The following is a 24,806-nucleotide window of genomic DNA, read 5'->3' on the forward strand; positions in this document are numbered from 1 at the left end:
ACCACAGGATAACATATTGAGTATTATGTGATATGGTGCATCCAAAACAGTATATTCTCTGATTTATCTCAACTTTACCACAAGAAATTCACTGGTTATGCTTTTCATGGCCATGGTGGCTCAAAGCACTTTGTAGCTAATTAAGTACTTTTGAAGTGTTGTAAGAATAGCAGCAGCCAATTTCTGCACAGTGAGATCCCACAAATGCCATTGTGCTAATTACCAGATCACCTGTTTTTTTTGTGATGTGGATTGAGGGATAAATATTGGCCTGGACACCAGGGAAATGTTCTCTGCTTTTTGAAATAGTGCCACGTGATGTTTTATATCTATCTGAGAGGGCAGATAGCGCCTCAGTTCAACACCTCATCTGAGGGACGACATCTAGTGGGCCAACTGCAAGACCAAACCTGTTAATTCAGCAGATAATTTTCAGTTATGGAGAGTCAGCTGGGGCAGCAGTTGAGGTATTGTATTTGAACATGTCCTTTCCTGATCACTATGCTTTCACGCCTCCTGAAAATGAAATGCATTAAGGTGAGGACAGGATAAGACACGGCTTTAATGCCCATTAGCCGTAGTACAACACCACATACCAGTCTGAATCACAGGCTCACATCAAGTTCAAAGTTGTCCATCACGGAATGGTAGAAAGATGTTCACTAATAGTCCTAATCCTGCCATAGTAAGGTAGGCTACAGAGGCCTTTTGGCCCATTGAGTCAGCACCGATTCTCCGAAACAGCATTTTACCCAGAGCTGCTCATCCCTGTAACCCCATGCATTTACCATGATTAATCCACCTTACCTACACATCTTTGGACAGTAAGGGGCAATTTAGCATGGCCGATCCACCTAACCTGCAGATCTTTGGACTGTGGGAGAAAACCCACGCAGACATAGGAAGAACATGCAAACTCCACACAGTCACCCAAGGTCGGAATTGAACCCAGGTCCCTGGCACTGAGGCAGCATTACTAACCACTGTGCCACTGTACCTTTGAAGATGACAAAAGCCACAATAACAAAAACTTCCTAACTGTCTATCAAATTCATCTTTTGCCATTACCCATACACTGTTTTCATCGGTAGGAGTTGGATGTGGTATGAAGTAGGGAATTGTCATGAGAAATTGCATGCTGCTGGAGGAGGAAGGGTAAAGGGTGTAATAATTAGACACTCCTAGTGGATGAGAGGATGCTATTAACTGTCTGCTGTTAATTAATAAAGTAGGGAAGGGTGCAATGTCTGCGAACTATTGTAGGGTTAGGAAGAGCAGATGTGCCGATCGCATAACATTGAGTGATGGCAGAGAATGAAATAGCTGGATAGTTGCTTAGGACCAGCTAATTCAGCTTAGACTGGGAATTGAACATGGGACTTCGTCTGCATGGTCCGGTATGTGACAAGGTGCATGCACTTGCTTTGTTTGTCCTGGTTCATGGTGGATAATGATATTCATCATTTCTTTTAGGAAACTCACATTCTTTGACAACTGGAGCTCGTTAGCAGTTCATGTTGCGATGGATAACACAGTAATAATTGACGACATCAGTAAGTGTTAGCATGGGAGTCAATCTGAGGTTCTGTGTTCCTGGTTACCTCCATGGGGTTGAACCCTACTGTGAATGTTACAATCTCACTTGGAAGGTAGTAGGCCCAAGTCCCACTCCTGTGCAGCTCTGAGGGAATCTTTTGAATTAGCTGTTAATCGAGGTAGTTGCATGTCACTATGAGTTAATTTAATTACATGATATATGAGGAAAAGAAGACATTCTCCTGACCAACTTTTCCTAAAGTAACAATGGCATAAGTAGATAGTAAATCCCATTACACTTACTAGGATCCAGCTATCTGTACACATTTGCTCCCTTTGCCAATATAAAGTCACTGCACTTAAGAGTTGTTTATTTTCAGTAGAACATTTCTCAGAAATCACAGAATCACAGAAACCCTACAGTGCAGAAGGAGGCCATTCGGCCCATCGAGTCTGCACCGACCACAATCCCACCCAGGCCCTATCCCCACATATTTTACCCGCTAATCCCTCTAACCTACGCATCCCAGGACTCTAAGGGGCAATTTTCTTTTTTTTAACCTAGCCAATCAACCTAACCCGCACATCTTTGGACTGTGGGAGGAAACCGGAGCACCCGGAGGAAACCCACGCAGACACGAGGAGAATGTGCAAACTCCACACAGACAGTGACCCGAGCCGGGAATCGAACCCGGGACCCTGGAGCTGTGAAGCAGCAGTGCTAACCACTGTGCTACCGTGCCGCCCCTGTGACATGGTGGTCTTTAGATAGTTTCCTCCCCATGTTAGAATGGTCACCTGACCTTGATCTGTCTTGTAATCTGTATAATGTTGAAAATCTTATCTGCCTGCACGTCAACTTTCTCATGGGAACTTCCTTGTCACTTGTCACTCAAATTCCATCCACCTGTCAATGGGGGCACAGAGGCATCGAGTTTTCCTTTACTCAACTCGCACTACAGAAACTCTTGTGCTGTAACTAACCCTGCTTCTGTTATCGAAATCATTAGATAAAATCCAAATATTGAACAAATCAGGACTTTGAATTATGTCTGCATGTCCAGGTCCAATTATTCCTTGCCCTCTAACCCTATTTCACTTGCACACGATATTAATTATTTAACAGCTCTCTGCAGTGCCACAAAGGATTAACTATTGATTTATAAGTGTATTTAAATAATGAAATCCATGTCCCAGGAGAATCTTTGGCCCAACCATGTGTGTTCATAATTTAATACAATCACCACAGCATAGCTGGCAGCTGTGGTTTATTGCTGTTTCAATGCAAATATATAAAAGGTGTAGCCACCTTCTAGTCAGGAGTTTCAAGCCTGTATGATATAATTGTGAACAATAACTGTGCAGTATCAGGAATACATTGTGATGTTTGATGGTGCACTGTGAACATGGTACATACTTTTCATGGTACATGCATTCTCCCTATCTCTCCAAAGGACTGACGTGCCAATCTATGGACACACTCTTTTTCCTCCTTGTTCCCATCACTCCTGTGTACCCTCCCCTTCCCCCCCAATTAGATCACCTACGTGACTATTCTTAATGCACAAACCTTGACATGGTGTCATTCAGCTAATCTAATCCTGTTCATTAATTTTTTTTACAGCAAGTAATAGTCGCCAGCAATTGGAGAGGGAACAGGCTGATTTTTTAAAAATCTCTATCTCCTTAGCATAGAGTGCCTGAGGCTAAATGATCTCAATTATCACTTTAGCATTAAGGGAGAAATTGTATTTATATAGCATCCTTGGGGTGTCCCAAAACACTTTACAGTCTATTTAGTGCTTTTGAGGTGTAATTATTGTAATGTGGCCAATTTCCACAATTGATCTTATAAAATCTCTCGAACAACATCGAGACAAATGACTGGATGATTGCTTTAATTGTGTTAACTGATTTTCTTAATTCATTGAATGTGGCATTGCTGGCTGGGCCAGCATTTATTGACCATTCCTAATTGCCCTTGAACTGAGTGGCTCGTTAGGCCATTTCAGAGGGCATTTATGTTTGTCATGTACCAGAACAATTCTCCTGTTCCCCAGTAGATCTTTCCTGCCTGCCTTGGTTTATCATCTCACTTGACAGATAACAACTCCACACTCCATCCATACTGTGTTGAAAAATCAGTCCAGATTCTGTGCTGTAGCTTCTAGGTTGGGCCATGAACTCATCACCTTGGTGCAGTAGTAGTCAGCTAACAGATTTTGTCCATCTCTGAAGGATTGGTTTCTTGTCCACTTAGAAAGAAATGATTTTTGAACATGTGTTTCTTCTTTCAATGCTTAGACTAACCTTCCTATTAAACTACTTTTAGTATTAATAAGTATAGGAAAAGTACATTGCCAAAGCTGGGGCTCTGATGAATCAGAAAGTAATCACTGGATGATATCAAGCTTGGACTTAATCCGTGCTTATGCTTAGGCCAAGACCTAATATAAACAAACTGCATCATCATAAATTTAACTTGAACCTGTTGTATCAAGATTCATCCTGAGCTTTTTTCCCCTTGTTTATTTCTTCTTTAGATTTATCTTAAGATTTTGTTTCCTTGAATGGGTAAGGCTCTATAATCATCAATCTCACACTGAGCTTGACCTGTTGACATTGACCATTATTTTACTAGAACTTTGACAACGATGTTGGTGGGCTTTTGCTGCCATTGGGTCATCATAGCTGTCTCACAATGGCAAATGTTATGGGGCACTTGCATGAAAAGCCATTAGGAGCAAGAATTTGTCACATTTTCCAATTCCTAACAGAGAGCATTGTGATCAGTTGTTGTGTTCTATTGTTGCTATGGCTAAGATTAGCTAATCCAGCAAAGACCAGGGGTCTGTTCTGGCACCCACTGATCTTTGTAACTCAGATGATGTGTTTATGCCACAAATTATTATAGAAGCCATATATATATTTACCCTTAATCGTAGCTGTGCAACAAAAGTCTCAGCTCTGATCTCCAACTGGAAGATCAGTTTACTTCCTGAATGAACTCAAGCAGGTGGTTACTTAATAGGGGTGGCACGGTAGCACAGTGGTTAGCACTGCTGCCTCACAGCGCCAGGAACCCGAGTTCACCTCCGGCCTCAGGTGACTGTGTGGAGTTTGCACATTCTCCCCGTGTCTGCGTGGGTTTCTTCTAGGTGCTCTGGTTTCCTCCCACACTTCAAAGATGTGCGGGTTAGGTTGATTGGCCATGCTGACTTGCCCCTTAGTGTTAGGGGGATTAGCAAGGTAAATACATGAGGTTACAGAGATAGGGCCTGGGTGGGATTGTTGTCAGTGCAGACACGATGAGCCAAATGGCCTCCTGCACTGTAGGGATTCTATGATTCTAGAATATCAGGTAGACATTGTAGTTTTAAAGGGAGACATTATGGTTCTCTCTCCCATGGCAGCAATCGGATAGCCTGAAATCTGACTAAGGCAGCAAGTCGTATTTTTATTTAAATTCTATTTGCTATTAAGTAAACACTGCATAGACTCATACATGAGTTAAGGGACTGATACTGTTAAGTGTAAACACAACTTTTTGTTAAAGTCATTACAGGACAGAAGGAAGCCATTCGGCCAATCGAGTGCATGTTTGTGACTTCCCATCCCATACATTAGTCAATATGGTGAATTGTTGCCGTCACAATGGAGATGTTTTCAGGACACCATATGTCACATTGAGTCCCTATCCAGTATCCCTACTCTGTCTCCTTCCATTCAGTCAGTTTTGAAGCAGGGCAATAATATGTCTTCAATTTCATGAACTTAAACTTTAACTAGTGGTCTCTTTTAGGACACTTTATCAAATGCATTTGGTGTTGATGCTGTGTATTGGCAGGGATGGGACTGAGTGGAGCAGGCCCTCACACCAGTTTCACATCTTGTTTTGTAACAGAGATTTTGTGCAAGTCTGAGAGTCCATGTGCGGGGGCAGCAGCAGCAGCAGCATTCCCACAAACTGATGGTCAGAGGCCGTTCAATGGGTATCCATCAGGTGCAAATTGCTCAGAAGACACATTAGCATGGAAACCATTAGTGTTGCTAATACCTCTAAGGCTGGGACTCAGTGAGATCAATGAAGCTTACATCAAAACACTGAAGGTACAGTTTCTTGCCCTGGCAGAATGCAGGGGATTTAAATAAGAATAAAAAGGAAAAGAAATGTGAATGCTGGAAGTCTATATCTAATTTTTCAGCACAGAAATAGACCATTCTGACCAACAGGTCTATGCAGGTGTTTGTGCTCTGCGCCAGCTCCATTGTGACCATGGTAAACTATCCATCCTTATCTTCAACCTATCTGCAGCTTCTAGTATAATCAACCAAACCATTCTGCTCTAGCATCTCTTCTCGATCGTCCAGCTGGGTGGAAATGCACTCATATGGTTCCCATCGTACCTATCTCATCATCACTTGCAATGGCTTGTCTTCCCATTCTTGCACCTTTACCTTCAGAACCTCCCACTGAACTATCCTTGACCCACTCCTATTTCTCATCTACATACTACACTTTAGTAACATCATCTTAAAATGCAATGTCAGATTCCACGTATGCTGACAACACTCGGCTCTACCCCTCTAGTGCCTCTGATTTGTCACGCTGCATGTTTAACATCTATTGGTCCAGCAGAAATTTTCTCCAATATTGGAAAGCCATTGTCTTTGGTCCCCGCCGCAAACTCCATTCCCTGGTCACTGACTGCATCCCTCCTATCACAGACCTCCACTTTATGCTCTTCCTCTCTCAGGTCATTAACCATTCCAGTGCTAAGACATCAACCTAAAACGTTAACTCTGTTTCTCTCTCCACAGATGCTGCCAGACCTGCTGAATGTTTCCAGCATTTTCAATTTTTATTATTGATTCCAACTCTCTCCCTGGTCACTGTCTGAGGCTGAATAAGGCTGTTGCAATCTCAGCATTATATTTGACCCTGAGCTGAGCTGTTGACTCTGCATCTGCTGTGTCACCAGAACCACTAACTCCACTTCCGTAGTTTTGCCTGTCTCAGTCCCTGCCTTACTTCATCTGATTCTGAAACCCTCATCCATGCCATGTTGTTAGAACTCAATGTTTCTTTGCTCTTCTTGACAGCTTCCCACTTCCACCTTCTGTAACTGGAACTCAACCAAATGCTGTTACTATATTCCACTTTGAACTAAACCTTGTTCATCCTGTGCTTGCTGACCTACATTGACTTGTGCTCCATCACTTTCAATTGAATTTTCTCATACTCGTCCCTCCATGGACTCACCCCTCCATATCTCTGTAACCTTGTACAATCCTGCAACCTTCCCACATCTCTACTTCTCCAATTCTAGCCTCTTGCACATCTCCAATTTCCATCGCTCCGCCACTGGCAGCAGAAATGGCAACTGCCTCAGCGCAAAGCTCTGGAATTCCTTTAAAAACCTCTCTTGTCTTTCCCTCTTCCTTGATGTGCCTTAAAGCTGAACTCTTTGACCCAAGCTTTTGGTTAGCGGTCCAAATAATTGCTTATGTGACTTTGGCCCCTCTGTCCACATCTCTCTGCATTCCCCATCTTCGCTCACCACCTTCTACAATTTCTTCCCCCTTTCTTGACCCCTGCTTTTCTGTGTCCCCCGCACCCCTGCCTCCATGTCTGTTTCAATCACTAATTTGCATTTCTTTTTCAGAAATGCTTCATGATGCCACAATCTCTCGGAGTCATCGGTGGAAAACCAAACAGTGCCCATTATTTTATTGGATATGTAGGTCAGTCAATGCTGAAGTGCATTCCCTCCCTCTTCCCTCCTCCCCCACCCCCGACCCCACATTTTTAAGCTGGGCAGTAGTGTGATCGAAAGTAAGTAGTGAACATGGGAAGGTGGGTAAATATCAGACTAAGTGGGATGCACATTTTCCCCATCATACTGTTGGTGTCCTCTGATGCACCATTAGCAATGCCACAAGAGTCTGCCAGTAAAGTAGCTTTACCTTCTGAGTTGTGCTTAGAAACTACTCAATAAAAGACTGCATTACGCAGCAAATATGTTTCCAAATTATTTTCAGCTAAACAGCACAACCAGCCTCTTATTTGTGTGTGTGTGTGTCTGTGTGTGTGTCTGTGTGTGTGTCTGTGTGTGTGTGTGTCTGTGTGTGTGTCTGTGTGTGTGTCTGTGTGTGTGTCTGTGTGTACAGCAAACAAATAAATCCCTTGGTGTTTAACTAGCCATCAACTACGCAAAGAGAAACTTTTTCAAATACTAATGTTCTATAAAAAGGAGCTAATGATTATTTCTGCAAATAATGATAATTAATGCAACTATTCTGCCAGATATTACAAATTGTACACACACATCTGGAACTGTCATCAAGAAGCCACATAAAAATGTTGATTGTTTGGATTTGTGAGTGGATCCTTTGGGAAGAGCCAGTCGCTTCCATAAAAATTCTCCTGTCGTTTGGTTTTGCAGAAGATGAGCTGATCTATCTTGATCCACACACAACACAGCCTGTAGTGGAGCCACTTGAGGACTTCTCTATACAAGATGAGAGCTTCCACTGTCAGCACCCTCCTTGTAGAATGAACATTTGTGACCTGGACCCTTCCATCGCAGTGGTATGTGCACCACCTCAACACTGGCTGAGAACAAAAACACTTTTGCTAATCCAATACAGCCAGTTTGAGGTTTATAAGGATCTTTCTGCAGTGTTTTAGGTGGTAATGTCATGCTGGCAAATAGCAATCAGGGATTACAGTTGATCCCTAAAGGCTCTAATAATTTGTCAATGATGGAACTTGCACTGGACAAAGCATAAGAAAACCTGAGAGAAGTCCTGCAACCCAGTGCTTCTCCTATTTCTGGGCCCTTTAATCCCTCTAAACTCTGCCACGCATAATATTTTTTCCCTTTTCAAGATTCACATATCAATTCACCCAAACATTCAGATCCTAGTAAAATGATGATGCCCATTGTTGACGTCTGTTTACAAATATTGGCCAATCTATATGTAACATTGGTCATTAATATTAAGAGTAATAACAATCTACAGTGTTAGTTTGTCTGTGACCTAGAGATGACTATTAAATTAAAATCTGCACTTTGATTTGTTTAACAGCATTATACGATATTGTTAATTTGACAAAATATCCAATTAATTATTTATAAGTGTGACAACACTGATGTCAGTGACTACATTGTTAACTTGTTCTGTACATTGCACTGTATGTACATGGTAACAGTAAATTCATATTCAATACTTGCAACCAGATGGAGAAAAAAAAACCCTCGGATTTTGTTTTACATTTTTGACTACCTGTTCTGTATAGAAGTGGAAGCCATCTCCATGCTGCAGCTCTCATTGTTTCATTGTTGGAGAGTTATGGAAGGGAGGGGCAAAGGAGAGAGGATGGTCCCATTCACTAGCTGCGTCTAAATTCTTTCCTCCCTCCCCTGGCACACTGACACAGCTCTCTCACCTTGTTCAAGGTAATTCTGTATCAGTAGAAGCAAAGCTCCAGTTCTTTGGAAGTGGCTCGTGCTGCACACATGGATATCAGCTGAGTCACATGGCACAAGACCCCAGGCTTGCTGGCAGAGACCCTTTGCTCTTTCATTTTCTGCTGCTGCTGCTTGGCTTCCCGAAAGAAGTCATCACAAATCATTCCGTGAAGCTAAAAGATTCCTGCTTAATGACATTAACTTTTTAGACCCACAAATTTGATGTTGCTGACAACCCTGATGATTTATAATGGGTGTATAAGCAATTGTTTACACCAACAGAAATGCTGTTCTGTGACTCTCCCCTGGCCCTTGTAATAATTTTGTTTAAATTATATTTTTAAATTCAAAAACGCAATTATTTATTTCATTCCCTTGAAACCATAAACACTCCAGTGAAACCTTAAAACAGGTTAGTTTCAATTCCAACTGTTTTAATCACGCCGCCCAAACTGTCCTCTCCACCCTCTGTCCTCCCACCTTGGTACCCAACATGCACCTCCTATCCAGCTGCTGTACAACCCAGGATGGATGAAAACCTCGTATCTACTCCCCTCCTGGGTTTTCCCAGAGTAATATCCAATGTATACAGGCTGCTGCTGCTTCACACAATCCGCAGTCTGTTGGCTGGAAATCAGAGGTGGGTGACTATCTGTGAACATTAATGCTGGGTGTTAATCTTTTAACTGTTTTGTTTTTTTGCAGGGTTTTTTCTGCAGCACAGAGGAGGATTTTAATGACTGGTGTAAAAGAATGAAAATGGTATGACCAATTCTCTTAAAATTAATTGGATCCTCACAGCCAAACATCTATTTTAATTGGTTCTGTCAATCTGTTCACCTTTAATCTGTTAATCTATAAAGCAGTTTGTAATCAGTGAGCCTAGAAAGCAATCACAGGAAGAGATGCAGTTTTCTCATGCCTTTTCTTTACTAGTAAAACAACTTATAGAGATTGCAGTATCTGTGCATGCCATTTACACAGCAGCAATTTAAATGTGCTAAAGTTGCCAACTGTCAGCCATGGCTCAGAGGTAGCACCTGTGTCAGCAAGTCATACTGAATTTGTCTACAGATGTTTCAAAAAACTTTACACTATTTTCTGTGAAGAACTTGTGAATACGCTCGAGAAGGGAGGGGGAGTAAAGGAATACACATTATTTCTTCGTGGTAGATTGCCCATGGCATTGTTCAAGAGAGTTAAGGAAATCTTGTTTTGGGATTAAAAGTATAGTGCCCTGTAATGAAATATTGATTATAGTGTGGCTGAGTCTTAACTGCCTTCTAAAATGGCCTGGCAAGCCACCTACTTGTATCAAACCATTACAGGAAAAAAGCATTGTGTGTACTTATACCACGTGGCCTGCAGCAGTTCAAGGCAACAGTTCATCATCACCATCTCGTAAGACTATTCGGGATAGACAAAATACTGCCAGTGTCCAAGGAGGAATAAATATATGATTATTCTAATGAGGGGAAGCTATGGCAATAAAGTAATTAAACAAAGACTTTAATCATTGAGTTTAATTGATGTTTGATTCTAGAATATTCCCTCAATAATGTGCTTATTAATTTTAAGATGCAGCTGAGAACTATAGTTGAGGTTTTGTGGGGGGAAAAAGTATGGCAGTTCCCCACGCAGATTTAATATTGCTGGGAACTTCTAATGGTATTTGAACAGTAAGTCAAAGTATGCTGTTTTATAAGTAATGTCATCATATTACATCAACACAGTAATCATTTTCGACTCAAGAATTTATTTAATTTTAGTTTCTAATTGCTGCAATATTTTCTTCTGCTTGTGTGTTTTTGTTCTTTTACAAGTCAAATTCTGTTATGAATTGGCTTGCTAGGAATTAGTCATTTGTTTTGGGAATTGAATTCCATGCTTGTCCATCTTTCCCTAAAGCCTTAAATGACTGGCCTTGATTGTTTCTGCATGTTCTTCATATCTGTGATATGAATATTCATTTCATGGGGATTTATTCTGCAACATCCCACCTGTCATACTGTGGTTCAACACTAATTTAATACTGTGTTCAACCAGCCCTCCCACCTATTGTACATTTGTTGTCATTGGAACAAAGCTTGGTTTATTGCCAATCTCATTAGAACTTATCTCTCACTACAGATTTCACAGGAGAAAGATGCACTATTGATGTTTGAGCTGATGGATTATCAGACTGCTCGCTTCCCTGATGTCCATTGCCTTACTCCCGGTAACATTAAAATGTTTCTGTTGAGTTGAAGTCCATCGCTATTGCGTGAACCACACTAAATCAACCCAAGAATTTTAAAGTAACTGGAATCTGTCTTTCTTCAGACTTTACAGATTCCGAAAGGCTTGAACGATTCTTTGATTCTGAGGATGAAGATTTTGAGATCCTCTCATTATAAAGCAGGACCATTTCTGGGTTCAGTTTCTCGAGAGCAAAGTGTTTGGTGATTCTCACGCTGCCAATATTCTGAAGGATTGGAAAATTGGCACAGGTTTCATGAATTCACATCATTACCACCAGTGCACTGGGATCCTCGTATGGTGCACAACGTTCTGGTCCCCACAGAGGATATATCCCTCATCTGAGAGCTCAGATCATCCTCCAGATATTTGATGGCTAAATGCAAACTTGCCTCTGCTTTACCAACACATCATATTTATCATGTTCTTAAGCAACAGTTTTTTGTTGTACTTAGAAGTATATTTGGAGGACATCACTTGAAAGCTCCTGGGATTTTATCCAGTGGCTTGTTCATCAGCAGTCCTGCAGCAACAGAATGAAGTTGGAGGATCAAGAAATAAAAAGGAAAAGTAGACAAGATTGCTGACAGATTGGATTCTCTCCTCTGTCACGTCAACAAGAACTTTTGTTAAACCATTTCTCTTCATAAGTCGGGTCAGTTAAACCGGAGTTAGACAGTGAATTATAGATAAACCTGGGATTGTTAACATGTTCCAGTATGGGATTTTCCTTAAAGGGATGTGGTTAATGGCTTCCTGCGTAATTGGATAATTGTTCTTCCTCATAAAAGGTAATGAACAACGTCCTTTGTTAACTTCAGCTCTCAATGGGTTTGAAACACACTAACCTGACCAATGTTTGGTGAGAAGGAATGGTCATGCTATCTTGTGGATCAGTTGTGGTGCTGTTTTGTTCTGTTGATAAGAGCAGGTTTAGGAGGCAGAGGAAGCTCAACAGTGCCACTACCACCGATCTTTTCTGTGTCAGACTTGATCCAAATTAATTTGAGGACCAAATTACATGCATCAGTCCATTGTAGCAGGTTACTGGATTATGATCAGTGGCATGAGTACCGTACGAAACTCAGCCCTGTCTCCTGGCTCCCAGTTTCATGCCTACCTTTAGCTAATGGAGGTTAATGATGCTGCTGAACAGATGGGCGCAGTTTGCTGTCTGTACCAATGTGTTCTTTCAGATAATATTTGAAGAAGATTCTGCTAGTGCTCTGGGGGAAGGAGAGTAGTGACAGATAACTTAACTTCCAATGAACTCCATTTTCATTAGAAGGGAGGTTGTTTTGCTGCTGTATTTAAAGAATAGAAATAGTAAAGCACAATAGTAGATAGTATTGGTTGCCACTAAACCCACAAAATATTTGTTAACCAGTTCTTATAATTAACATACAAGCATATGAACTGTTTTAATTGTATGAAGTATATTTGCTGTTGACATTGTGATTATATCAGCTTATTGTTTTAATAACTTATCAATGTGTAAAACATTCAAGCAAATAAGTGTGTATTGGGATGAAATGAAGAGAGGGGTAAAGAATATTACAATATTAGACACTAAATTAATTTAGTCAGTCCTCCCCAAGTTATTAACCTTTGTAGAAAAGAGGCTGGTGCTGGCTATTTGCCATGACAATAGAGTTGCCATGGTTTTGTGTCAAGATTGACTGACAGCTTATTTAATAGAGATGATAGTTAATGGGGATTTAGCCACCTTCAATTTCATTGATAAGGAAGGTACAATTATTGTGGAAATGAGCCAATTCCGCCAGCCTGTCGCTACTTAACTCTAAACCATGTTTCAGTAGCACCAAAAGAAGAGGCTGATAAATGGACTGTTGAAATTATAACGTCTCTGAATAAATTGTTTAAAATAATGGTGGAACAGTTGTGTCTTGCTTTTGACTGATGTGGAGAGACTGCATTCTCAACTTTTCTTTCCTCCTTCCTCGTGCCTGACACACTGTTGCGTGTTCAAAGTAAGTCAGTTACTTGTAAAAGCCCCATACTTCTATGAACTGAAACTTGCAACCATCTGTCTGCCAGATTACCGATTGTTATGATACTTTGCAACAAAGACCATGTGGGCTGGCTACCAACTCCACACATAACCACTTTTTAGCTAAACTAATAGTTGAATTTACAGAACTGAAAGCTACACAGGAAACATTAGCGTTTCACACCTGCCCAGGCAGGCCTAAACCAATGCTTCTTTGAATTTCAACTGGAGCATAACTTTTGATAATTCAACCATTTAAAATTAGCTTTATTTCCTTCCTCAGTCTGCAAATTTACATAAATCAATATTTCAAAACTCAAGAACAGGAACACCTCCTTGATCCTGCTGACATTCAATTGTATCCTAGCTGATCTGTACCACAAATCCATTTTCCTTAATACCGGGTAGGTAAATCTACCACTGAGTATTCAAAGTCTCACTTTGTACAAATGAAACATTTTTTTCCATTTACATATACAGCCTCCTTCACTGCCAATATTCCATTTGCTTTTCTAATTGTTTTTTGTATCTGTGCTCCAGTTTAATGTGAGCACCAACTAACCAACCATGACAAGCTTAAAACAAAACTTCAAAATTTAGAGGGTGGGAATTCTCAAATTCCTCCCACTCCCAAGGTCAAACTTGAAAGGCGACCACAAGTATTGTATGACAAATTTATGGGGTAGAGTGTGAAGCCAGCCAGAAGCGCATTATAATCAAGCCCAAGGGGTAACTAGGTGTGGATGTAAATTCCAGCAGCAGAAGAGCAGAGGTAGAGTGAAATTGGAGGGTGTTAGAGGTGGAAGTAGATAGTATGATCTCGTGAGGGAAAACTGGCAGATTTTCAGGTGATGTCTGCATGGAGCAGCATGCAAGTGGCCAAGAATAAATCCTTGTGGCAGGCTAGAGGGAAGAAAAACCATTAGAAATCATCATAGAAACCCTACAGTACAGAAAGAGGCCATTCGGCCCATCGAGTCTGCACCGATCACAATCCCTACCCCCATATCCCTACATATTTTACCCACTCATCCCTCTAACCTACACATCTCAGGACACTAAGGGGCAATTTAAGCATGGCCAATCAACCTAACCCACACATCTTTGGAATTAGTGATTCTCTAGTTACAATTGGAAAGCTAAGTATGCAACTAAATGTGTGCAGTCCCACCCAGCTGAAAGATAGAGGAAAGAGGCACTGGAAGTGAATGCTGTGATCAACTGCACACACTGCAGGGGTGGCAGTGACATCGTTGCTGGATTGGTAATCCAGAGACCCAGGATAATGCTCTGCAGACCCGAGTTCAAATCACATCATTGCAGAAGATGAAATTTGAATTAAATATAAATTTGGAACCATGAAACCATTGTTGATTGTTATTTTAAAAAATCTGGTTTACTGATGTTCTTTAGGGAAGGAAATCTGCCATCCTTATCTGGCCTGTGTACCCACAGCAATGTGGTTGACTCTTCAATGCCCCCTGAAATGGCAAGCCACAGCAATTAGGGATGAAGCCATCAATACCCACATTCAGTGAATAATTAAAAATGAAACTTTATTACTTTGAAAGAAATTTCAGATTGTGGTGATAGCTGAAGACACAGCAATAGCAGGATGAAGGGAGTTGGAAAAACAAAGTCTAAGAATGTGTATAAGGTAGATTGAGAAGAGGAAAGGGTTAAAATTGGGATACGTAACTAGGAATCAGTTGAGGGATAAACTAGTTATGGAAAGGGCCTGAGGCGAGGGGGACAAGGCTCACTGAAACTAATGATCACGTTAAAGAAACTGCTAATAGGTAATTGTGGTTCTGGCTTCGGAGGGCAGGGCCTTATCGATTGGCCTTTTGTTCTTGAAAGTGATCTAACCAGAAACTTTAATAGCCATGTCCTTACGTGGCTATCGCCTTTTGTTCTTGAAAGTAATCTAATCAAAATGTAACAATACAGCTATGCTCTTATTGGCTAACAGAAGTATGTGGATGTATCTCCGTTGTGTATAACTGAAACTGTTTTGTAAGCCAGAGACTCACGAACCCATGCTTGATGCGCATGGTCTAGCGATCTCTCCTCCGATGCAATAAAGAAGGTTTGCGGAGAAACCTGTGTCTCATCAGTTTTTGATCCGACTTCTGAAAGCGAATTCCACAAGTCCAGGGAGGTTAAAGCGGCATGAAGAGCTGATGCCATGATGAGATTTAAACAAAGATAAGAATTTTTCAAATTAGATGCTTTGGGCACCAGGAGCCCATGTAAGTCAGCAATAACAGCAGGGCTAGATTGCAGGACTTGGTGCTGCCTAAGCTACAGGGATCTGTGCAAGTTGGAGAATGATACAGAGGAGATTTTAAAATATTCAAGTCCAAAGGTGAAATTTGAATTCAGTAAATCTAACGAAGAAAATCTGTCATCCTTACCTGGTCCAGATCCGCAGCAATGTGGTTAACTCTTAAATGGCTTAGCAAGTCACTCAGTTCAAGGGCAATTAGGATGTCCTTGGCAAAGATGCCCACATCCCATGAGAAAAAAGGTGGTGGTTCAGGCATGTACATAAAGATTCATGGGACCCGTTAAAAGAGAACCACATAAGAGGACCTGGATAATTATTCTTAAAAGCTTCACAAGTAACAAGAGATGGCATCAAGGAAGAGTTTAAATAATATTAACAAAGAAAATTACAACAGGCCCATCGGCCCTCCAAGCCTGCACCGACCATGCTGCCCGACTGAACTAAAACCCCAACCCTCCCGGGGACCATATCCCTCTATTCCCATCCTATTCATGTATTTGTCAAGATACCCCTTAAAAGTCACTACCGTATCCGCTTCCACTACCTCCCCGGCAACAGGTTCCAGGCTCCCACCACTGTGTAAAAAATCTGCCTCGTACATCTTATTTAAACCTTGCCCCTCGGTTAAACCTGTGCCCCCTAGTAATTGACTCTTCCACCCTGGGAAAAAGCTTCTATCCACTCTGTCTATGCCTCTCAATCTTGTAGACTTCTCAGGTCACCCCTCAACCTCCGTCATTCCAGTGAGAACAAACCAAGTTTCTCCGACCTCTCCTCATAGCTAATGCCCTCCATACCAGGCAACATCCTGGTAAATCTTTTTTGTACCCTCTCCAAAGTCTCCACATCCTTCTGGTAGTGTGGCAACCAGAATTGAACACTATATTCCAAGTGCGACCTAACTAAGGTTCTATAAAGCTGCAACATGACTTGCCAATTTTTAAACTCAAACCCCAGCCGATGAAGGCAAGCATGCCATATGCCTTCTTGACTACCTTCTCCACCTGCATTGCCACTTTCAGTGACCTGTATACCCAGATCCCTATGCCTATTAATACTCTTAAGGGTTCTGCCAGTTACTGTATATTTCCTATCTGTATTAGACCTTCCAAAATGCATTATCTCACATTTGTCCGGATTAAACTCCATCTGCCATCTCTCCGCCCAAGTCTCCAATTGATCTATATCCTGCTGTATCCTCTGATAGTCCTCATCACTATCCGCAAATCCACCAACCTTTGTGTCGTCTGCAAACTTACTAATCAATCCAGTTACATTTTTCTCCAAATCATTGATATATATTACAAAAGGTCCCAGCACTGATCCCCGAGGAGCGCCACTTGTCAGAGCCCTCCATTCAGAAACACACCCGTCCCCTGCTACCCTCTGTCTTCTTTGACTGAGCCAGTTTTGTATCCACCTTGCCAGCCCATCTCGGATCTCATGCGACTTCACCTTTTGCACCAGTCTGCCATGAGGGACCTTGTCAAAGGCCTTACTGAAGTCCATGTAGACCACATCCACTGCCCTACTCTCAATCATCTTCGTCACTTCCTCGAAAAAGAACCTCCCCTTCACAAAACCATGTTGCCTCTCACTAATACGTCCATTTATTTCCAAGTGGGAATAAATCCTGTCTCAAAGAATCCTCTCCAAGAATTTCCCTATCACTGATGTTAGGCTCACCGGCCTGTAATTATTCTTGCTACCTTTCTTAAACAAAGGAACACCATTGGCTATTCTCCAATCCTCTGGGACCACCCCTTTAAAAAGTTTAACAACACCAGGTTAAAGTCCAACAGGTTTATTTGGTAGCAAATGCCACGTATTTGGTGGCATTTGCTACCAAATCAACCTGTTGGACTTTAACCTGGTGTTGTTAAAACTTCTTACTGTGTTTACCCCAGTCCAACGCCAGCATCTCCACATCATGACCACCCCTGTAGCCAGTGAGGATACAAAGATTTCTCTCAAGGTCCCAGCAATTTCCTCCCTTGCCTCTCTCAGTATTCTGAGGTATATCCCATCAGGCCTTGGGGACTTGTCTACCTTCATGTTTCTCAAGAACCCCAATACCACCTCCTTTTTGATCTCAACATGACGAACTGTCGACACACCTTTTCCCAGACTCATCATCCACCAAGTCCTTCTCTTTGGTGAATACTGACACAAAGTATTCATTTAATACCTCGCCCATTTCCTCTGGCTCCACGCATAGATTCCCTCCCTTGTCCTCGAGTGGGCCAGCCCTCTTCCTGGCTACCCTCTTGCTCTTTACATATGTATAAAAAGCCTTGGGATTTTCCTTAATCCTGCTGGCCAATGCTTTTTCGTGACCCCTTTTAGCCCTCCTTACTCAAAGTTTCTTTCTACTTTCCTTGTAAACCACACTTGCTTCGTGTGTTCCCAGCTTCCTAGCTGTGACAAATGCTTCTTTTTTCTCTTTGACTAGGCTCTCAATATCTCTCGTTATCCAAGGTTCCCAAAACTTGCTATACTTATCCTTCGTCCTTACAGGAATGTGCCGGTCCTGAATACCTATCAACTTACACTTGAAAGCCTCCCACATGCCAGATGTTGATTTGCCCTCAAACATCTGCTCCCAATCTACATTCTTCAGTTCCTGCCTAATATTGTTGTAGTTAGCCTCCCCCAAATTTAGCACCTTAACTTGGGGACTACACTTATCTTTATCCATCAGTACCTTAAAGCTTACTGAATTGTGGTCACTGTTCCCGAACTGCTCCCCTACCTGAAACATCGACCACCTGGCCGGGCTCATTCCCCAATACCAGGTCCAGTATGGCCCCTTCCCTAGTTGGACTATCTACATACTGTTTCAAGAAGCCCTCCTGGATACTCCTTACAAACTCTGCCCCATTCACTCCCCTAGCATTAAGTGAGTCCCAGTCAATATAGGGGAAGTTAAAATCTCCCACCACCACAAACCTGTTACTTTTACACCTTGCCAAAATCTAGCTACATATCTATTCCTCTAACTCCCGCTGGCAGTTGGGCAACCTATAGTAAACCCCCGACATTGTGACTACACCCTTCCTATTCCTCAGCTCTACCCATATTGCGTTGTTGTATGAGCCCTCCGAGGTGTCCTCCCGGAGTACAGCTGTGATATTCTCCTTAACCAGTAGTGCAACTCCCCCACCCCTTTTACATCCCCCTCTATCCCGCCTGAAACATCTGTATCCTGGAACGTTAAGCTGCCAATCCTGTCCTTCCTTTAACCAAGTCTCTGTAATGGCAACAACATCATAGTTCCTAGTACGAATCCAAGCTCTAAGTTCATCTGCCTTACCTGTTACACTTCGCGCATTGAAACAAATGCACTTCAGTCCACCAGACCACTATCCATTACTAGGATCATCAAGCACAATGCTCTTTGAAAGGACTATAAAAAGTCTATATCCAAAGCAAACTTGACAAATTTGAGTGAAGCTAATACTATATTGTTTATAAGCCCAGCTGCCGATTAGCTGGGATTATAATATTGGACTATAAATCTCATGGAACTCGCTATAGGTTAGGAAGTCTGAGGAAATTGCCAAGATTTATCCTGAATTGGCTGAAGCTTTTACAGTCATCCCCCGCCCCCACCAACCAAGGTTGCATTGTCCGAATGGGATGTGTTTGCTCTATTCTCCTTAATATTCGTATGAAAAAATTGCCTTTGTCAGGTACAAGGAAAGGTCTTGCCTGTTTTCTCAAACCCAATCAGCCTTTGGAAGATTCCATGGAACATCCAGCTTACAAATATGGAACTCTTTATGCAAAGGAGACTTTCCTTTATTTTCAGGAGGGATGGCAAGGCCAGTGTTTATTGCTCATCCCCAACAGCCCTTGAAGCAAAGGATTTAAATGGAATGAAAAATGATGAGATTTACCAAGGGTGCACAATTGAAAATACATTATCCAATGAGAATGAAAAGGACTCCAAACAATGTTCAAGTCAGATTTATTTATTTATTCAAATTAAATAGAGCACAGTGTAAAAGAAAATATTTTCAGATCTGCTCAGACAATAAGAATGCATCACCTGCAAGGGAATAACATTCAAAGAGCACAAACAGCAATAAGCCAGCCTGATAACTCCACAGACCTGCTTTTTATGCACATCTCATACCTTTTGTAGAGGGAAAAATACAAGGGAGCACACTTTAAAATGAAAATACAAGAAAGCACACTTTAAAATGGCTGCTTGGCACATAAAGGGTTAACTGGGAAAGAAGCCAAAAAGCAGACACAGGCTCCCGCTGTTCAGAAATCACTTTAAATCAAAACCTAACAGACAAGCCATTTCCAAATCACAGACAGTGACTCATAGCAAACAAACACCTCAGGAAGCCAAGCCAAGGGTCAAGACATCTTTTAAGATGAGGAAAACCCGAAACAAAGAGCTTAGGTTAACCTTAAAGGGGAGCGGGAAAATATGAATGCGAGGAAACCAATTAACACCTGAATGAGACGAAACTAACCATTGATAGATACAGACATGAGGAAATGTACCCATTCATAAAATGTTAAATGTCTATATCTGGTTGTACTTGCTTAAACGATGTGATAATGTTCGAATCACCGGTTTACCCATTGTGTAAAAGGGTATAAAAATGAATGGCTCCCAACATTCTAGAGAGAGAAGGTTTGCTACAGACATGTGCCTTGTTTCCACGGAGCTCCGTTTAATAAATCGTATTTTCTGAATCTCGAAGTCTGACTACTAGTGGATTTTTCCCACAACACTTTGGTTAACAAAAATCTATTAATTTCTGATCTGCAATTTAGAATTGACCTAGCAGAACAGAGATCCAAACTTCAACCTTGCCTTTGTATAAGCGTTTCCTAATTTCTAGAATTATTGCTAGTCTCTACAACCAGCAAATAAGTTCCTTTCTCTTTACCTTATCAGTTTCCCTTAATCACAAACTTCAATGAAATTATCCCTTTACTTTATAACTTCCAGGGAAAACAAGCTTAGTTTAAGAATGTCTCTCTGCAATTTAACCCTTCGAATCCAGTCGATCTGTAAATCTCCACTGCACCCCCTTTCAAGGTCAGTACATCCTTCCGAAGATATAGTGCCCAGAAGTGTTCACAGTACTCCAAGTATGGTCTTACCAAGGGCTTTGTACAGGTTAAGCATTATTTCCAGATCCCAAACTTTGTTCTAATGCCCCAAATATAAAGGTTTGCTTTTTGAGGTTTCAAATATTCACTGCATTTAAATAACACTTCCACCCAGGGCAAAGAAAATATGTCCTGAATCGGTCTAAGATTCACCTCTGGGACACAAAAAAATAAGAGATAATTGTTGAATATTTTGGTACAATTTTATCTAGCACAATTTGCAAATGGGATTGTCTATTTTATAAAATGTTTATTGCCTCTTGATATCATATTAACTTGCATTCATAGTGATTTGAATGTTCACCCAGTGTTCATGTTGATTAAAAGCTAAATATTGCAGAATTGTGGAGATCTACATTTTAAGTGAAATGCCTAAGCATCACACAAAGAAAATGTTACCCGCAGCTCTTCTGTAACTGAGACCATGTGAATAACATTGACTACAATCATAAGGAAGCAAGCACCCTGATTTATGTCAGTGAATTCCAACTCTACTGGTACATATAAACGGTCGGGAAGGGTCGTGCTTGTAATCAGAGGATTACAGAGCTTGGCAGCTCTGTAATCCTGCTATTTGTTTACCCCAAAACAGGTCAACGGTCAATCTAATCACTCCACTTCTACAATATCTGCATCTTCTTGGGAAACATTACCCTTTGCATAAGAGGAGTTGGAGCCAGCAATGATCAAAACTGAAGGGACCACTATATTCACAGAATATACCTCATGACTGGAAGTAAAACACTGCTGTATTGAAAAAAATCTCAAACGTTAGGGTCACCGAAGTGAAGATTAAAACCTCTTCTACTTTCCTTCCTTCCTCCACTGGAATACCAGAACATAAAACCACAGCTAACAGTCTTGCCCATGAGGTATTTTATCTAATACTTTTTTGCAGGCTGTTCAGCCATTGAGTAACAGGCTTAGTTTGAGTCTGTCCATGCTATAAGTCACTAGCACTGTTTGATTCCTCAGTCATGGAGAAAAAACAGATAACAATACAGAGCCTGTAAAAGTTATTGGTGACTCAGCATAACTGCTCACTCACTGATTTAGATTTCACAAGCTACATTGACTCAAGGCAGGAGGAGAGAAAGGGAATGGGGCTGGCTTAAAAGTAAGCAAGTGTTACTCAGGAGGGAGTGCTCAAGTTGGGAGGCAGGCAAGGGTGAGGTTTTAGCTCCTGGCGTAGCTGCTTCTCTTTGCTGCCTAGAATCCAGCGCTGGTTAAGTTGGATACTTGAAGATGATCAGATCATGACAGGAAGCACATTTCTACCTAACAATCAGAATGCACTGATCAGGCTGAAATGATGGGGTACAGTTGAACTGCAGTGCAGCCAGAGTCAGGAGTGAACTACGTTATCAATATTCCGTTTTATTTTTCTAATATATCACTACATGACTGGTGGTCTTAAAAAGAGACATGATTGTCCTATTTGAACATTCCCATGTAGCATTAGATAAGTAGAGATGATCAGTATTAAAATTAATAAAACACTTTTTATAGGTAGATGAATTGTGACGACCTTATTTTTATGGCACTTTTAAATGTTAGGCAGCAGAAACAAGTTCTTCCATTGACACCTGATGGGAGAATATATTAGATGAATCTTGAAACTGAAGTTGAAAACAATATTCTCCTCAAATGTCCACATCCCCCAAATTCTCTTATCCTCTGTATAGTAAAGAAGGATCTTACTTCCAGAGTTCTCCAATAGGTTCATCGCCGGCTTTCTCTATAGTTTTGTTCACCTTGGATATTATCTCCTGGTGTAAATCTTCAATACTTTGGGAAGCATCTAACCTCTGTTTCATTAAAATAAAGTTAGAATATAGTTAAATCATCTCTCAGCTAACTGATCATCGTCCATAGAACCATAGAATCCTTACAGTGCAAAAAGAGGCCATCCAGTAGATTGAGTCTGCACCCACTCTCCAAAGCATCGTCCCACACAGGTCCTCTCCCCCACCCTATCCCAGTAATCCCACACATTTACCATGGCCAATCCACCTAACCTGCACATCTTTAGACTGTGCGAGGAAACTGGAGGAAACTCACACAGACTCCCGCAGAAAGTGTTTTCAATGTTATTCCCTAGAGTGACTTTCTGTCTCCCTGCCCCCCATCAAATTTTACTTCATGGAGACAATGTCATGCCCAAGGTAGAGGGATGCCCACATCTTCCTCTATAAAACTATAGTCCATATCCTGTCCATACCTTCCAGTCTAGACTTTCATCTTTCATCAGCTCTTCAAACTGTTTAAGCACCAGCTCCTGGAAGGTAGGGTTTTCATATCGCTCATCGCCAAAGCCCCCTCGTTTCATGGCTATCGCGGGGTTAAGATGAAGGAAGAAGATTGCATCAGGCTTTGGAATACCAACGTCTGCTTGTTTGCACCATTTCAGTGTGAAATCCTATTTGAGGAAGCAGTTCAAGATCATTAGACCAGGAGAAGAAACGCTCAACATTAAAATTAAAATCAGTGCTGCTTTAAACAGCTTTCACACGTGGACTGACAGCGACTAGCTTATTTTTATGGCCCCTAGTTTTGGATTCACCAACAAGTAAAAACATCTTTCGACATCTACCCTTTCAAACTCCTCTGCAATTTTGAAGGTCTCCATCAGATCACCTTTGATGGAGACCTCCAAAGCAGCTCTAGAAATGCAAGCTTTTTCTTTCAACTATTTTCATATTGTTTTGTCTTTCTGTCCTCTCGCTAAAGTCTGAACAGATGTAACAGTTTTGGGTCTGTAAACTTCAGGTCATTCAACTCACTAACTCCGCTGTCCTGGCCAATATTTACCCCTCAACCAACATCATGTTGCTATTTTTGGGAGCTGTGTGAAAATTAACTGCCATGTTTCCCACATTACAACAATGACTTATACTTTATTGGCTGTGAAGGATTTTAGGGATATCTTGAGGTCGTCAAAGGTGCTACACAAATGCAATTCTTCAAATCGACATCTATCAACTTTTTTTTCCCAAACCTTATTTTTCAGTTGTGAAGGCTGCACACAGTATAAAATCCTGAAAGATCATCTCCACCTTCAGTATTCAACCTTTTATATCTTCAGTTATGAGGATAGATTGGAGCAGTTGGATCTATTCTCCTTGGAGAGAAGAGGCTAAAAGGAAATTTGATAGATGTTCATTCAAAATCATGAGGGGGCTAGACAAAGTCGATCAGGAGAAACTGCTCCATTCGTTAAAGGATCAACAACAACAGGACACAGATTTAAAGTGATTTGCAAAAGTAACAAATGTGATGTGAGAATAAACTTTCTCACAACGAGTAGTTTGGCTCTTGAATGCACTGCCTCGAAGTATGGTGGAAGCAGGTTCAATCGAGGCCTTCAAAGGGGCATTAGATGATTAATTGGATAGAAACAATGTGCAGGGGTACAGGGATAGACACTAATCAATACTGGTTTGGAGAGCCAATGGGCCAAACGGCTGCCTTCTGCAATTCTTTGATCCGAAACATTAATTTTGTTTCACTCCACAGATGCTGCCTGACCTGCCATATACTATTTTTGGAAGGATTTTTGTTGTAATCCACTTATCGGGTGCTTGGTATTTATACAAAATCAAAACGCCGTATCAATCTTTCTATCAGTTCCAAAGCAGTTCTCTGATCTTGTGTCAGGGGAAAAGCAGGTACAGGTGTCTAAAACTGGTTTGCACATTCCACAGGTATAATTTTCAGCTGCTACTTTTGTTACTTACTGGTTTTGCACTTGTGTATGCAACTCCAGAAAATGCATATCTATCCATGATCAGCGTGACCCCTTGCTGTAATTTCTCTTTGATTAGCGCCCTGGAACATAGAACAATTAGATGTCACAATAAGTACAGTCCAATGGCTCCAGGAAACCCACATCAAACACGTATTTCTATAGGAGACCATTCAGGTATTCTCGACCCATAAGTCTTAAACTCTCTTGCCTGTATCACCAAGTTACATTTTAATTGGAGACAATAAGGAATGATAGGGTGGTTATGTTACTGGACTAATAACCCAGAAATCTGGTCTAATAGTCTGGAGAGACAAATTCAAATCAATGTTTGCAACCATCTCTCGACAGAAGTGCCGAGTGGAGGATCAA

At 41.3% G+C, this 24,806-nt stretch overlaps 2 protein-coding genes across 3 annotated transcripts in view; one reads left to right on the forward strand and one right to left on the reverse strand.

Moving 5' to 3' along the window:
- Positions 1-15,359, forward strand: part of atg4b (autophagy related 4B, cysteine peptidase) — a 79,886-nt gene extending 64,527 nt beyond the window's left edge. The window contains exons 7-13 of the mRNA XM_078209250.1: positions 1,474-1,553; positions 5,441-5,646; positions 7,203-7,281; positions 7,983-8,128; positions 9,717-9,773; positions 11,142-11,229; positions 11,334-15,359. Of these exons, the coding sequence (XP_078065376.1) occupies positions 1,474-1,553; positions 5,441-5,646; positions 7,203-7,281; positions 7,983-8,128; positions 9,717-9,773; positions 11,142-11,229; positions 11,334-11,407 (730 nt within the window). The 3' untranslated portion in view covers positions 11,408-15,359. The remainder of the gene's footprint in view (positions 1-1,473; positions 1,554-5,440; positions 5,647-7,202; positions 7,282-7,982; positions 8,129-9,716; positions 9,774-11,141; positions 11,230-11,333) is intronic.
- A 4,155-nt stretch (positions 15,360-19,514) lies between these two features.
- Positions 19,515-24,806, reverse strand: part of dtymk (deoxythymidylate kinase (thymidylate kinase)) — a 31,407-nt gene continuing 26,115 nt past the window's right edge. For both annotated transcript variants that reach the window (XM_078209267.1, XM_078209266.1), the window contains exons 3-5: positions 24,427-24,517; positions 22,911-23,108; positions 19,515-22,497 (exon numbers count right to left, since the gene is read on the reverse strand). In XM_078209267.1, coding sequence (XP_078065393.1) covers positions 22,387-22,497; positions 22,911-23,108; positions 24,427-24,517 — 400 coding nt within the window. In that variant the 3' untranslated portion in view covers positions 19,515-22,386. The remainder of the gene's footprint in view (positions 22,498-22,910; positions 23,109-24,426; positions 24,518-24,806) is intronic.

This window comes from Mustelus asterias, chromosome 3, assembly GCF_964213995.1.
Source record: "Mustelus asterias chromosome 3, sMusAst1.hap1.1, whole genome shotgun sequence".
NCBI lineage: Eukaryota > Metazoa > Chordata > Chondrichthyes > Carcharhiniformes > Triakidae > Mustelus > Mustelus asterias.